This window comes from Xenopus tropicalis, chromosome 3, assembly GCF_000004195.4.
Source record: "Xenopus tropicalis strain Nigerian chromosome 3, UCB_Xtro_10.0, whole genome shotgun sequence".
NCBI classification, from domain to species: domain Eukaryota; kingdom Metazoa; phylum Chordata; class Amphibia; order Anura; family Pipidae; genus Xenopus; species Xenopus tropicalis.
The window spans coordinates 26543744-26556907 of NC_030679.2; the positions used below are offsets into that span (position 1 = coordinate 26543744).

The 13164-nt window shown below is 39.3% G+C and overlaps 1 protein-coding gene across 1 annotated transcript; it reads left to right on the forward strand.

Annotated features, from left to right (window-relative positions):
* Positions 1 to 714: 714 nt before the first annotated feature.
* On the forward strand, positions 715 to 10405 carry ppp2ca (protein phosphatase 2 catalytic subunit alpha). Its single transcript, NM_203943.1, has 7 exons — positions 715 to 1114; positions 5299 to 5508; positions 6886 to 7059; positions 7704 to 7793; positions 8161 to 8322; positions 8448 to 8566; positions 9595 to 10405. Exons 1-7 carry the CDS (start codon positions 1013 to 1015, stop codon positions 9665 to 9667), a joined length of 930 nt encoding a protein of 309 aa, NP_989274.1. The 5' UTR covers positions 715 to 1012; the 3' UTR covers positions 9668 to 10405.
* The last annotated feature ends 2759 nt before the right edge of the window (positions 10406 to 13164 follow it).

The window sequence follows — 13164 nt, forward strand, 5'->3', positions numbered from 1 at the left end:
CGCCAAGCGCAGGCCACGCCCTCCTCCGCGTCCGGCATCCTTACCAGGTTGCACTTGAACCAGGGCCCAGGGAACGGAGAGGGACATTGGAGCAGAAACCTGTCACGCTTGAATTGAAAATAAAATGTGACCAGTATGTCTCTGTTGGGGCTACAAAGAGAAGCCAACTGTGCACTGTGCTAGGTAGCCCTCTAGTTATACCACTAACAAGCCATATTGAACAGCTAAAGATGACACCCACCCTACCTTGCCCCACAGCATCCGCGGCCTTCGGCCTAGCTCCCGTTGGCCATTGTATGGCTCTCACGGAATTACATTTTAAAATATGTGGTGTTTATGGCTCTCTCAGTCAATAAGGTTCCCGACCCCTGGTATAGAGACCTAAGAATATGATTATAATATATAATAATTAAATCAATAGCTATTGCTTCGATTTTGTCTGTGTGTGTCACTGGGCCTGCAATAAACCATCCACCCTCCAGGCTTTTCTCTCAATGACTGCACTTGAGCGCTATCATTTATCGCCACGCCCATGCGACTAGACTCGGATCCATAAGGGCGTGGGGATGAGCGCAGCTTCCGATGACATCTCTAGGAAGTGACGTACGGCGAAGAAGCAAAGGAACTGGCTGAGGAGGAGGTGTGGAGCCATAAAGGAGAGGTTCGTGACGTCACGGCGGCCATTATACTGTACAGTACACTCTGAGAAAGAAGGAGCCGTAGCTGCAAAATTACAGCGGACTGTCTGATAACGTTATTTCTTTATTACCTCTACTAGCTCTGTACCTCTTACGAGGCGCTTTGAAGCCCTCTGGACTGTGTCCGTTTAGATACTGTCGCCTGAGATCCCGGCACTCCCCTGGGTTCCGTATTTTATTCAACTGACGGTCCCCACCCCTGCCAGCAGCGGTCGACTTGTTGGTTTTCTGACGCCATTCATTGGCTCTTGGTCCCTCCGAGGGCATACCCGGTGACTGCCTCCCTAGGCCGCCGGTCTTTTCCTTAGACAGCCATGGATGAAAAGGCGTTCACGAAGGAGTTGGATCAGTGGATCGAGCAGCTGAATGAGTGCAAGCAGCTATCGGAGAACCAGGTCAAGACTCTGTGCGAGAAGGTACGGGTGGCGCAATGGCAACTTTAAATAGACTGCTGGTAGCAGCCGTGATTATTTTAGAACTATACATATATATTAGCCTGCTGTGGAGCTACAGCCATCAATAGTAGTAGGTAGTTCCTAACGTCATATCGGTTTGTGGGCAGTAACATGGAGCGCACGTAGGTCTTGCGGGGGAGATCATTATTCCGTATTGGGGAACGCATTATTCCGTATGGAGGCCGTATCTTTCGCTATTACGGGTTGCTATACACTTTATACAACATGTAGGCTGGTTGGTAGACACATGAAACGTACTATATATGTCTATCGCCCTAATATATGTGGGAAGGCGTGTTACGGACACCGGGGGGCTAGCGTACAGGGGCTATAGTATCTGTAGTGTTTGCTGTACAGCAGCGCCCATGTGTGAGCTGCACTCGGCACGTCCCACTCCCGGCGAGAGGCTCTGTGGGCGCAGGCTCGGGCTGCTAAGCTCATGGCGCCTTTTGTCGTTCATAAGATGGCGGCTGCTCCACCCCCCGCAGGAATGCGCATGCACGCCAGGACGTGTCACTACTAGTGCGCGCCTCGGCCGGCGGCGCGCTCCCATTTGCTTGGAATGTTACAGGGAATGCAGGGGTCATGGGGATTCTTGGTACAGTGAACGTTGTGCTTTACGGCTCCTTGTAGTAAAGTAAGGCCATATTCTGCCAGAACCACGGGCTAACGTAATCCTGATCTATGGCTTGTTGGGAAAATGTGTTGGTGGAGATGCCACAGTCCAAAAGAGTGGTGGGAATTCCTTGTGTGCTGCTGTATAGGTTGGCCAGCCACTGAGCTAGGTAACATTCATTTGAACATCTCTCATTAAAATGAATAGATGCAGAGCTTTCTATTTATAATCACATATAAGTGGCAGTACAATAAATAGGTATATATATCAAACATGCAGATTTACATACAAAGCAGCCAATCACTGACACAAGAGGTAAAGAGGGCCCTGCCCAATAGAGCTTGCAATCTAAAAGGAGTTCACAGGGTTGGCGGTGGTATGCTTTTTGATGTTTTTCTATTTACGCCCAGGGATTATAAGAATGATGTTGTCCCTTGTGGTCCCTCCTGATGTAGCTAGCTGCGGTTAGTACCAGATTCAGCTGATGTTGGGCCGCAGGACAGTGATTGAGTACATTGGCCAATATTGTGGTGCAATCATGCTCCAGTGTGTTTTCCATGGCCATAGTTGTAGCTAGCTGCATCTAATAGGGCGGGCCACACAGTTACTCACTCTGGTAAATTATGTACAAGGTATGGCAACTTTGCCAAGAATCTCCGAAGCTCATGTAAAACGTGCAATTTTATGAAAACAGCACTGCTAGGAAGTGCATACAAATATTTTAGAATTGTTCAGAAATCTATAAATAAAAGTCAATTTTCTTAGTGCCAGGACTATAAACTTAAGGCTGAAGTGTCTATCAAAGGATTCTTAAAGTTTGATTCTGCTCCTATGAGCCTTTTTTGAGCTCACATTCATTTTCTGCTCTATGCCAGCCATTTTTAAGGCTGTACAAGAAGCGGGTTGTTCATGTGGGCCTTTCAGCTGTTGCTTAAGTAGAAAAATGCAGCCAAACCAATTGGTGTTACAGCTGGGATACAGAGAGGCTACTTATAGGCATGCTGTGAGAAATCCATTGTTAGCTGGCCAATAACCTGTGATTGCTTTTTGCCGGCATGGTCCATTTGGTACTAGGGATGCACAGTATTGGCAAAGGGACAGAGAAGCTCAAAGTAGACCCTTTCTGTGGAGAAGTGTGGCTTATTGACTGTATGGGCAGTGCTGCTTTTACCTCCATCAGCTTAATTAAATCCCCCTCTGTCCAAAAGTCATGTCTATTCGCAGATTTACAACAGTGTTGTGTAGTGTGCAGAAAGATCTGCCTGCCTGGGATGTACAATGCAGCTGCATTGCTTAGAGAAGTCTCTACCACTGCACCACGGGAAAGGCAATAATAAGTGTTTGTCACTGTTTTCCACATAAAGCAATCTTTTCTTTTCTCATCACGTGACGGTTATTCAAGCAAATGTAGCTGCAACTCTTTCTTTTTCAAGCCTTCTCTAGCTAAAAACTGACAGACTATGCATAGTACATGGATATGGGGCAGGATTAATGGGCCTCCATACTCGCAATTCCTTAATTAAAAGGATATCTTCATGTAAGAAACTTTACTATGAAATATAAAATAACTATAAACCGCTTTCAAATATACATAAATTGCAGCTTTTAGTGGTTTTATTTTTTTTTAACTGCAATTGTTATTAAATTTAAATATAGTTTCTCTTTCATTGTCTGCATGAATGGATACACATGCTTCTCCATTACATTTACAAGTAACTTTAAAATATAAAACGGTGGTTTTAATAAATAAGCAACTAGGACGATAAAGCGTCATAAGGGCAGAGGCCAAATTAATGATGAATAACTGGGTAAGCCTGTTAGTGCTGTCTAGAGTGTGTATAATTTAGTATTTAATGGTGCTAGTAATTTTGCTTGCATAAGATTCCAGCCTTCTCAGACTGGCAGCAGCTATAAATAAACTGACAAGTCACCTCCAAGTTAACTGTTTATATATTTTATAATTTGTACAGTTTGCAGTTGGGTTTTGTTTTGAACTGTTTTGTAGCTTTCTAGTTTGGAACCAGACTGGAAGGGAAATATGAAAGAGATCACAATAGCAAACCTTTAATGCAAACAGCAGATGTAAAAGGAACAGTATAATCACTAAGGGGTGCTCCCAATGAGTATAATTGCCTACTTGATTGGTGCTCCTGTTCACTGAAATTTGCAAAGGCCCAGGGTTCATTATATCGCCATCTTCTTCTGTCTCCCAGGGGTACTTCTTTGCCAAATTTATAAAGCAGCAACGTATTCAACAGTGCTGTACAATAAATGGGTGTATGCATTAAACATACAAAGTAATATACAAAAGCAAACAAATAGGCAATGCAAGAAAGAGAGAGGGCCATGTTTAAAAGAGCTTATTTTCTAAAAAATACCCTTGTGTGGGATCAGTTTTGAAATAAAAATAAAAAATGAATAATAGAGGACCTAAAAAGAAAAACAAGCAATAACATTAAGACTGGACTGGCTAATAATTAATGAACACCAATATGAAGATGATCAGAATAAGTCAATCACTCACAATGTAATGCACAGTATAAGTTGGTTACAGAGAATGGCACTAGAGCCTTGCGTGACATTAGCCTAAAATGAGAATTCCACTTGCCTTAATATATACCAGGCAGCATATAAAGATATTAGGTAAATTACTTAGTCCCGTGTGACAAATTCCTAAATGTAAAAAATCCACTTTGGCTTTTGATAGTAAACTGGCATTCTAGTTGATACTTGATCCTTTGGGGTTCAGGTTGAATATCCATTAGCCTCAGTAATGAGATTTTGGGGTCATTAACTGAAACACTGGGCAATTTGCATCTGGGTAGTAGCCCATGGGAACCCATCAGTGCTAATCACTGCTTACAGTGGGTTACTGTTCAGTTGACAGTGCCCCCAGATATTTTCAAGTTCCCTACAGTATAGGACTAAAACTGTCCCTGCCTTAAAATTTCTGTGTTTAGCTCTTTGACCCTTTGTGGAGAAACCAACATTTTACAACTGATTTACATTAAATACCAACCAATTTTTAGAACTTTTTTTTTTCTCTTCCCCTTTAAACTTTGCAGGAAACTTATCAGTCTGCTATAATTTTTTCCACTTCTGTCACAAAATATGAGATATGGGAAAATCAAACATTGAATATATGAACACATAACTGTATACAGAAAGTCTTCTGAAAGGCTCCCATAGACTCCATTTTAATGAATTAAAAAACAGTACCTTACTGTAGGCGCAACAATCCTATTGGGTTTATTTAATGTTTAAATTATTTCTTGGTAGACTAAGCTATGCTGATCCAAATTACTGAAATATCCCTTGTCCAGAAAACCCCAGGTCCCAAGGATTCTGGATAACTGGTCCCATACCTCTACCAAAAGCACAAAACAAGTGGAGATTTCAAACCCAACTCTGTCTAAAGTAGTCGAATTGGCAGCTTAAATCTTCACATGTAAGGGCATATTAAGGTCTCGATTTAATATCACAAATGACTCGTTTACAGCAGTTAACAGCAAATGTGTTTATTTTACAGGCAAAAGAAATCTTAACAAAAGAATCAAATGTCCAGGAAGTTCGGTGCCCAGTCACAGTATGTGGAGATGTACACGGACAATTTCACGATCTTATGGAACTGTTCAGAATTGGAGGCAAATCACCAGATACAAATTATTTGTTTATGGGAGACTATGTTGACAGAGGATATTACTCTGTTGAAACTGTAACGCTGCTTGTTGCACTTAAGGTAAGATAATTCATTTATATTAATGGTGCTCCACTGGCAATCAATGAAACAATACAATATTATAAGGTATTCTTATAATAAAATGCCAAAATATGCCACAGTGCTGTACAATAAATGTGTATACATACATACAGATTACATACAAAAAACAACCAGTAATCTATGCAACAAGTTGATAGGGCAATGCTTAGTAGAGCTTGAGGATATGTGTTTTTTTTCTGTCCTGTATGTATATTAATGTTTTTTTTATACCTACTACACCAGATAAATCAGTTGACAGTAGCCATTCACGTACAGTAGAAAAGACGAAATATAGAGCGCTATCAGTGTATCAATAAAATAAAACTGTTCTAAAGAGTCCCCTAACAAGAACTTGTAGCAGAAAAAGCACAAGCAATAAAAAATGCTAATATAATATATATAGAAGGCCATCGTATGTTGAAGGGAAAAAAATGATACATATGAATACAATTCAAATATTATCCAAAAAGCTTTTAAAGTCTCCTAATGTATAAGCATGTTATTGTAACACCAATAAACATTAAAAAAAAGTGGGCAGCCTATATGATGTGCAGATAGATAAATGAAAAATATGTATTTCATTATGATGCTGTAGTGCTATAAATAATCCAGTCTGTTCTATTTAAAAAGCCATAAATATTTCTTCTAGTTGTTATTAAATATTCATTTGTACCGTAAAGCCAGAAGGCTCATTTGTAGAATGGAGGGGGTTTAGAAAAATATTTTTTTGTAGTTTTTTGCTGTCAAAAGCAGCATTTTTCTGCGACTTGCTGCACTGTTGTTTCTGTCTCTTAAAACAATGTACAGAAAGTAAACCTTGCATGCTGCTTCTGTTAATGAACTAGCTTTGCTACATTGTTTCAAAAGCCAAAACCAGCAGGGCAGAGAATAGTAAGATCGCTTTCTGTAACAATTACATTTACAACTTTTACACCATAGACATCTTGCATTTAATTTGTATTTTCAAAGTTTTTCGAATTACATTTTCTGTCTGTTGGTTTTCAATGGTACATTCTCTACTTAGAGAAGGGTTCTTAATGGGATCCTGCAGGGTTTAGTAATGGGTCCACTGTTAAATTTGTTCATTTAACAAATTTGTTCGTTAATGAATTTGAGGGAGGGCGCTGTACGCAATGTATGCATTATGCAAGTTAGTTTCATCCGGGATGTAGCATTATTTCAGGGGGATATGAACAACTGAATCTTATCTGCCACTTAGCTGGATAGATTGCCAATGTTGATATGAGGTTATGAATTTAGGGTTTATAAATAACTTGTACTGGGGGTACTTGTGTATAATAAATGATAGAAGTCTCTGTTTCCATTTTATTGCAAAAACCTATTCATACCTTTCAGGTTCGCTATCGGGAACGCATCACAATCCTCCGAGGAAATCATGAAAGTAGACAAATCACACAAGTATATGGATTTTATGATGAATGCTTAAGGAAATATGGAAATGCAAATGTCTGGAAGTATTTCACTGACCTTTTTGACTACCTCCCCCTGACTGCACTGGTAGATGGTCAGGTATGTGTATAATGTGTATATTAAGTAAACACTTTTATTGCAGAGCTCCACATTAAAAGAGGGTGACTTCCCAGTGTATGTATAAATGTGTCAATAAATAGGACTTGACATGAACATATTTTGTCTGTTGTGTGCAGTGCACACCAATGGCATTTGAAATAAGGATTCTCTTAAAGGAAAACAATACCCCCAAACAATGTAGGTCTCTCTAAAAATATATTGCATAAACCAGCTCATATAACCCTGCTTCATCTAAATAAACCTTTTTCATAAAAATATACTTTTTTAGTAGTATGTGCTATTGGGTACTCCTAAATAGGAAATAGCTATTTTAAGAGTTAAGGGCCACCCCCTGGGATCATAAGATTGACGGTGCACACGTACATGCTAGGCCACATCAGCCAATTAATGAACAAAGTTCTGCCTTTTGCTCCCACACTACTTCCTGTTACAGTTAGAGCTGCATTATCTGAGGGGGCACACAGCCCATCACTAAATGGTGGCTCAAGGGAAAGGATGTAAAAGGGCAATATTTACCGATATATATTCAAGTTGTAATTTAAACACTTGGTTAATTGTGTTTTTAATACTATTACTGACTAATAGGAATGTTATGATTGGTGCTTTTCTTTGTGTCCATCCAGATCTTTTGTTTGCACGGAGGACTGTCTCCTTCAATAGATACACTTGATCATATACGGGCCCTTGATCGCCTTCAAGAAGTTCCACATGAGGTCAGTGTTTGAAAGAGGGTACAGATTATATACACAAATCAAAATGTCATGGTATAAATGTTATGTTTTTAACTGGCAAGACCTAATGTCTGACATTAGGCATAGGAGGGATGTACACTTGAATGTACACAACTAGTAACCGTTACTTCCATCTTGAAAAGTTTTGTTAAATTAGTTTAATTGCTGTGTGATCTCCTGTGATGTGTTCAGCCATCTTTTTATCTAAACCTAGTTCCACATATTAGTCATAACCTGACACACAAAAATACTGAAATGTTGAAATGTAGGCCTGGCCCTACATGAGGTAAAAATGAAGGGGGTCAGGAGAATTTGATTTTTACTAATATTTTATTTTTTTTCTTTTAAGGGTCCAATGTGTGACTTACTTTGGTCTGACCCAGATGATCGTGGTGGCTGGGGCATATCACCTCGAGGTGCAGGTTATACATTTGGACAGGATATATCTGAAACATTCAACCATGCTAATGGCCTTACTTTGGTTTCAAGAGCCCATCAGCTAGTGATGGAAGTAAGTTGTTCAAAAAAAAGTCACTGTTTTATGTGCACTTAATTTTGTTTTAGTTTATGAAGTAGTTGTATTTCAAATCCATTTTAGTTTCTAAACATAACTATTTCTCTCTCCAATCTCATTAGGGATACAATTGGTGCCATGATCGGAACGTAGTAACCATTTTTAGTGCTCCAAATTATTGTTACCGCTGTGGCAACCAAGCTGCAATAATGGAACTTGACGACACACTAAAATATTCATTGTAAGTATCCATTCCATTTTTTCTTATGTGGTTATGTAGCTCTAAAATATTATAATTATAATAAAATAGAGAGAAGCTGACAGATTGCTACATTGCATGTGCATAGTTATACTAGGGTTGGTTTCATCAGGAACAAAAATAACATAGTTGCGCATTTTCATATGGATAAACAGAACTCAACTGACCTATGTATGTATAACTTTATTTATAAAGCGCCACAAGGGTACGCAGCGCTGTACAATCTTACAGAATACAAAATTACACACAGGGAGCACAAGTGAAATAATAAATAAATACAGTAAATATATAAAGTGCCATGTGGTATGAAACACAGTGCCCCGTAGAGCTTACCAATGCTTGTTTAACTTATATGATACCACATTTATGATTAAGTGTAAACATATTCTGTTGTGATGTACAATAAGTATGTGTATTCAATCAACATGCAGGTTACATACATAAATACAATTGATAACTAACAGCCAATCAAAACTGTGTTCCTAAATAATTCTTGGCCACCCAGATATAGCAAAGCAAAACCATTATGGTTTGGTGTGTTTATGGCATTCAAGTTAGCTGGGTCAGGGGAACATTTATTGGGTACATGGAGGCCAATGAAGCATGCAAAAGAATGAAAATGACTTTGCTTCAAAGAGTTAAAAAAAAAAAATTGCCAAGTTGGTATTTTATGTCTTTATAAAGTGGTAGAATACCCTGCCCAAGTGATGCTGTGACGGTAGCTTCTAAAAATGCTATGCTGAGTTCCTGGATGAGCATGATACCCAAGGTTGATTATCCCAGATATGAGTGAAACGCAGTAGACACTGGCAGAGAATTGCATTTTAAGGTGTATAATGTTGAAACCTTTAACAATGTAGATTCCATATTGCAATTTGGGAGACCTGGGAGAATGTAAGAGATCCTTCGTGTTACTCATAATCATTTTGGAACAATTTTGTTGTCATTTTCTGTTCTTTTCTGTTTAGCTGCTTTCTGCTCTTACCCTATATTTGTACATTACTTTTCAGCTTGCAGTTTGACCCAGCACCACGCAGGGGAGAGCCACATGTGACCCGTCGCACACCCGACTACTTCCTGTAAACAGAATTTTACTCTTGTACAGTATTGCTACCAGCAGGATTTTGTCATGAGATCTCGGAAAAGCAGCAGTAACTTCAAATTCAGGGGAGCGTTGTCACTTATGTACTCTTAAATGATGGACCAAAAGATGTGCCATAAAAGCCTCTTGTTTCAACAGCCCGTGACCACCTTAGAGACCCTGTCCTTGCATGCTGAAGTGGCATTGTCTGTCAAAGAGAAAAAAAAAAAAATCTGTTTCCTGGCATAGCACTACTTGTAGTACATTTGCTTTCTCGGAGAGACTGCAAAAACTAAAACATTAACAACACGTGAATACAATAACTCCAGTTAGCTATAGCTCTACCTGGCATGATTATAGATAAGATAGAAACAGTCGGATTAACCCCTTCTGTGCTGCAGGGGAGGCAACAGCATTCTGCTGTCTTCTCTGGTGTGAAGGGGATACATGGACGTTTTTAATCAATGCGTACCAAGGGCCCTGCTGCCTTTATTGTGACTTCAGATATGTTTATTTTCAGGGAATACAATTTAATTTAAATTTCATATGCGCTTACTATTTTTTTTTCGTTTCACCCTTCCGCATCAATTTTCAAGTCTGCGACTGTTTTATTTTCTGTAGTTAATAACAAATACATCTGTACCGGAACCAGATCTTCTGTAAGACTTTGCTGCAGGACAGTGCAGCAGTATCCTTTCTTTTTCCCTTCCCCCATAATAAACTTGTGAACAAAGTCCTTATAAATGTGAACTGTCAAATTTTTTTTTTTTTTTTTTCTCGCTGACATCATGGGGCAGGAATGTGTTGTTAGTGTATTAATAACTTGACTGTCTTCCTCATCACTAACAAACATACAGTTATGGAGTCCAATTAAAGCAATTCTAATTTTTAAAGATAATTTTCTTTTTCTCTAATAATAAAACAGAACCTTGTACTTGATGGTAACTGAGCTGCATGAATCCATATTGGAAGCAAAACCATCCTATTGGGTTTAGTTAATGCTTAAAGGATTTTTGGCAGAATAAAGGTGATCCAAATTATGGAAAGACCCTTATACAGAAAAGCCCCAGGTATTTCAGATAAAATATTATACCCGTAACATTTAACAAAACTAAAGAGAAGCACTGAGCACAACACACCAAAATAAGGACCTTGGCTACTTGCCCTCCCAGTCTTAACACCAGGTTGTTTAAAGGGATATGTGGTTCAATTAAGTTTCCTTAAGGGCAATGACAAATACTAATTGTCTCTAAGTGTATTTTAGCAGGGACAGTTCTCAGTATTGTCTATGGCAGGGTATTTTCTGGTATTTTGCAGCTGCCACAAGTAGCTCTGTATCATAGCCCTAAAGAATATTGTTCAGTTTGTATGTGACCTCTGAGATTCTCACATTGTCTACAATGGAAAGCTCTTCTAGTTTTGAAGACTGGAAACTGCACTGTGCTTAATTTTATGCCTTATTTGTTTTTGTAGCTTTTCAATGGGGGCCAGTGACCCTGGCCTCTGATAAAGCTATTGCTTTGTTAGGCTACAATTTTAAGTTACTTTTTATTATCTTTCTATTCTGAGCCTCTTCTATTCATCAGATCACGTCATTAAAGCCACTGCCTTGTTACTGAGGTAAATTGGACCATAGCTTCCAGAGCTTCTGAAATTCCAAATTGGCATGCTGATGAAAAAAAGCTAATTCAAAAACCACCAAAAATAAAGACCAATTGCAAATTGTCTATTTCAAAGGGGAACTGTATGAAATGGTGAACTGACCATTTAAGATTTTTGCTGACAAAAGTGCGCTGTTGGGGCTCATACAGATGAGCATTTCTTTATGCAGTTACTTGACGTGGATCTTTCATGTGTTCCATGGCAAGGAGCTGTATGAAAAAAAACCTAGGCTGCTCTTTTTAATGTGTTTGTACTCACTCTGCCACGTGGTGCATCTTGTCGCCTGACTAAACGTCCCTTGTTTTCTTTGCACCGGCTAAAATGTGAACTACACCTATTGGGGAAACCTATGCGGCGCAGCTACCTTTCCAAAGTAGCCTCACTTGCATGTGTTTTCCCACCAGCGGTTCGCATTTTACCTGGTGGGAAAGCATTTGAAGAAGACTAGTTGCCCGTGGTAGAGCTGATTTATCAGCCTCTCCATCAGCAACAATAAGAGTCACCTGTGGAAAGGCCTACACATCACTTTGGCTTTCCAAAGTTGCCTGCTGGAGGCGGTTAGTCACCCACAGTAGCAGGACCTTGGCAAGTGTCCATTGCCATTTACATTTATCTGGTTTGGCGTGGCCCCCCTGGAGCATTATCATGAATCCAGCTACTCCCTGCCCAGCTCACATTCCTATAAGCCCAGGCCAAATCATAGGTTACACATATACCATTAACACCATATATGAAGATTAGTTTTATAAACACAAGACATGGCTTGCTGTGGCCATTTTAAATTGTCAGCTACAGAACTTAGGTCTGTGAAAGTTTATTTCCAAGAGATGAAGCCAATATTAAAAAGTTTTTTTGTGATAATTCCCCTCTGAAGCTTTTAGGATAAATCTGGTTTCACAACAGCAGTTTGGCTTTCTTCAACTGTTAGCCAATTTCAGAGAGTTGGGAGTGTCTGGACATATTTTATTCCAGTTAAGGGATTGTTCACCTTTAAAAGGATATTTTAATCATTTTCATGTTGTAGTTTTCTTAAATGTATTTATAACTATTTTTAAGCTTTCTTAGTTTTAATAATGGTGTGTAAACAGCAGCAAATATGATCCAATGCTTGCAGAAACAGCCAGCACAGCACACTGCATGCCCATTCAGACAGCTGTTGGTTGCCCTAGCCATTCAATTCCTATTTGCCACTAGCTATCTGAGAATTTTCAGTAATGCAGATGATTTGTTGGCTAATTTTTCATCAATATGCTTTTCATGGATTAGAGACTGCATAATCTAAATGGGGCTTTACCTGACACTTGGCTCCTGCAAATCTATGTCCCTTCTAATACAGACCATTACCATACATACTGGCCTTTCCTGTTGTTGTCTGGCATTGCTTGCTACAGATTTATTATCTACAAGTAACACCAGATCTTTCTGCATCAAGAATGTGTCTAGCATCTGATTAAGGGTATAAGAGGTATACAGTGGCTTGCAAAAGTATTCGGCCCCCTTGAACTTTTCCACATTTTGTCACATTACAGCCACAAACATGAATCAATTTTACTGGAATTCCACGTGAAAGACCGATACAAAGTGGTGTACACGTGAGAAGTGGAACGAAAATCATACATGATTCCAAACAATTTTTACAAATAAATAACTGCAAAGTGGGGTGTGCGTAATTATTCAGCCCCCTGAGTCAATACTTTGTAGAACCACCTTTTGCTGCAATTACAGCTGCCAGGCTTTTAGGGTATGTCTCTACCAGCTTTGCACATCTAGAGACTGAAATCCTTGCCCATTCTTCTTTGCAAAACAGCTCCAGCTCAGTCAGATTAGATGGACAGCG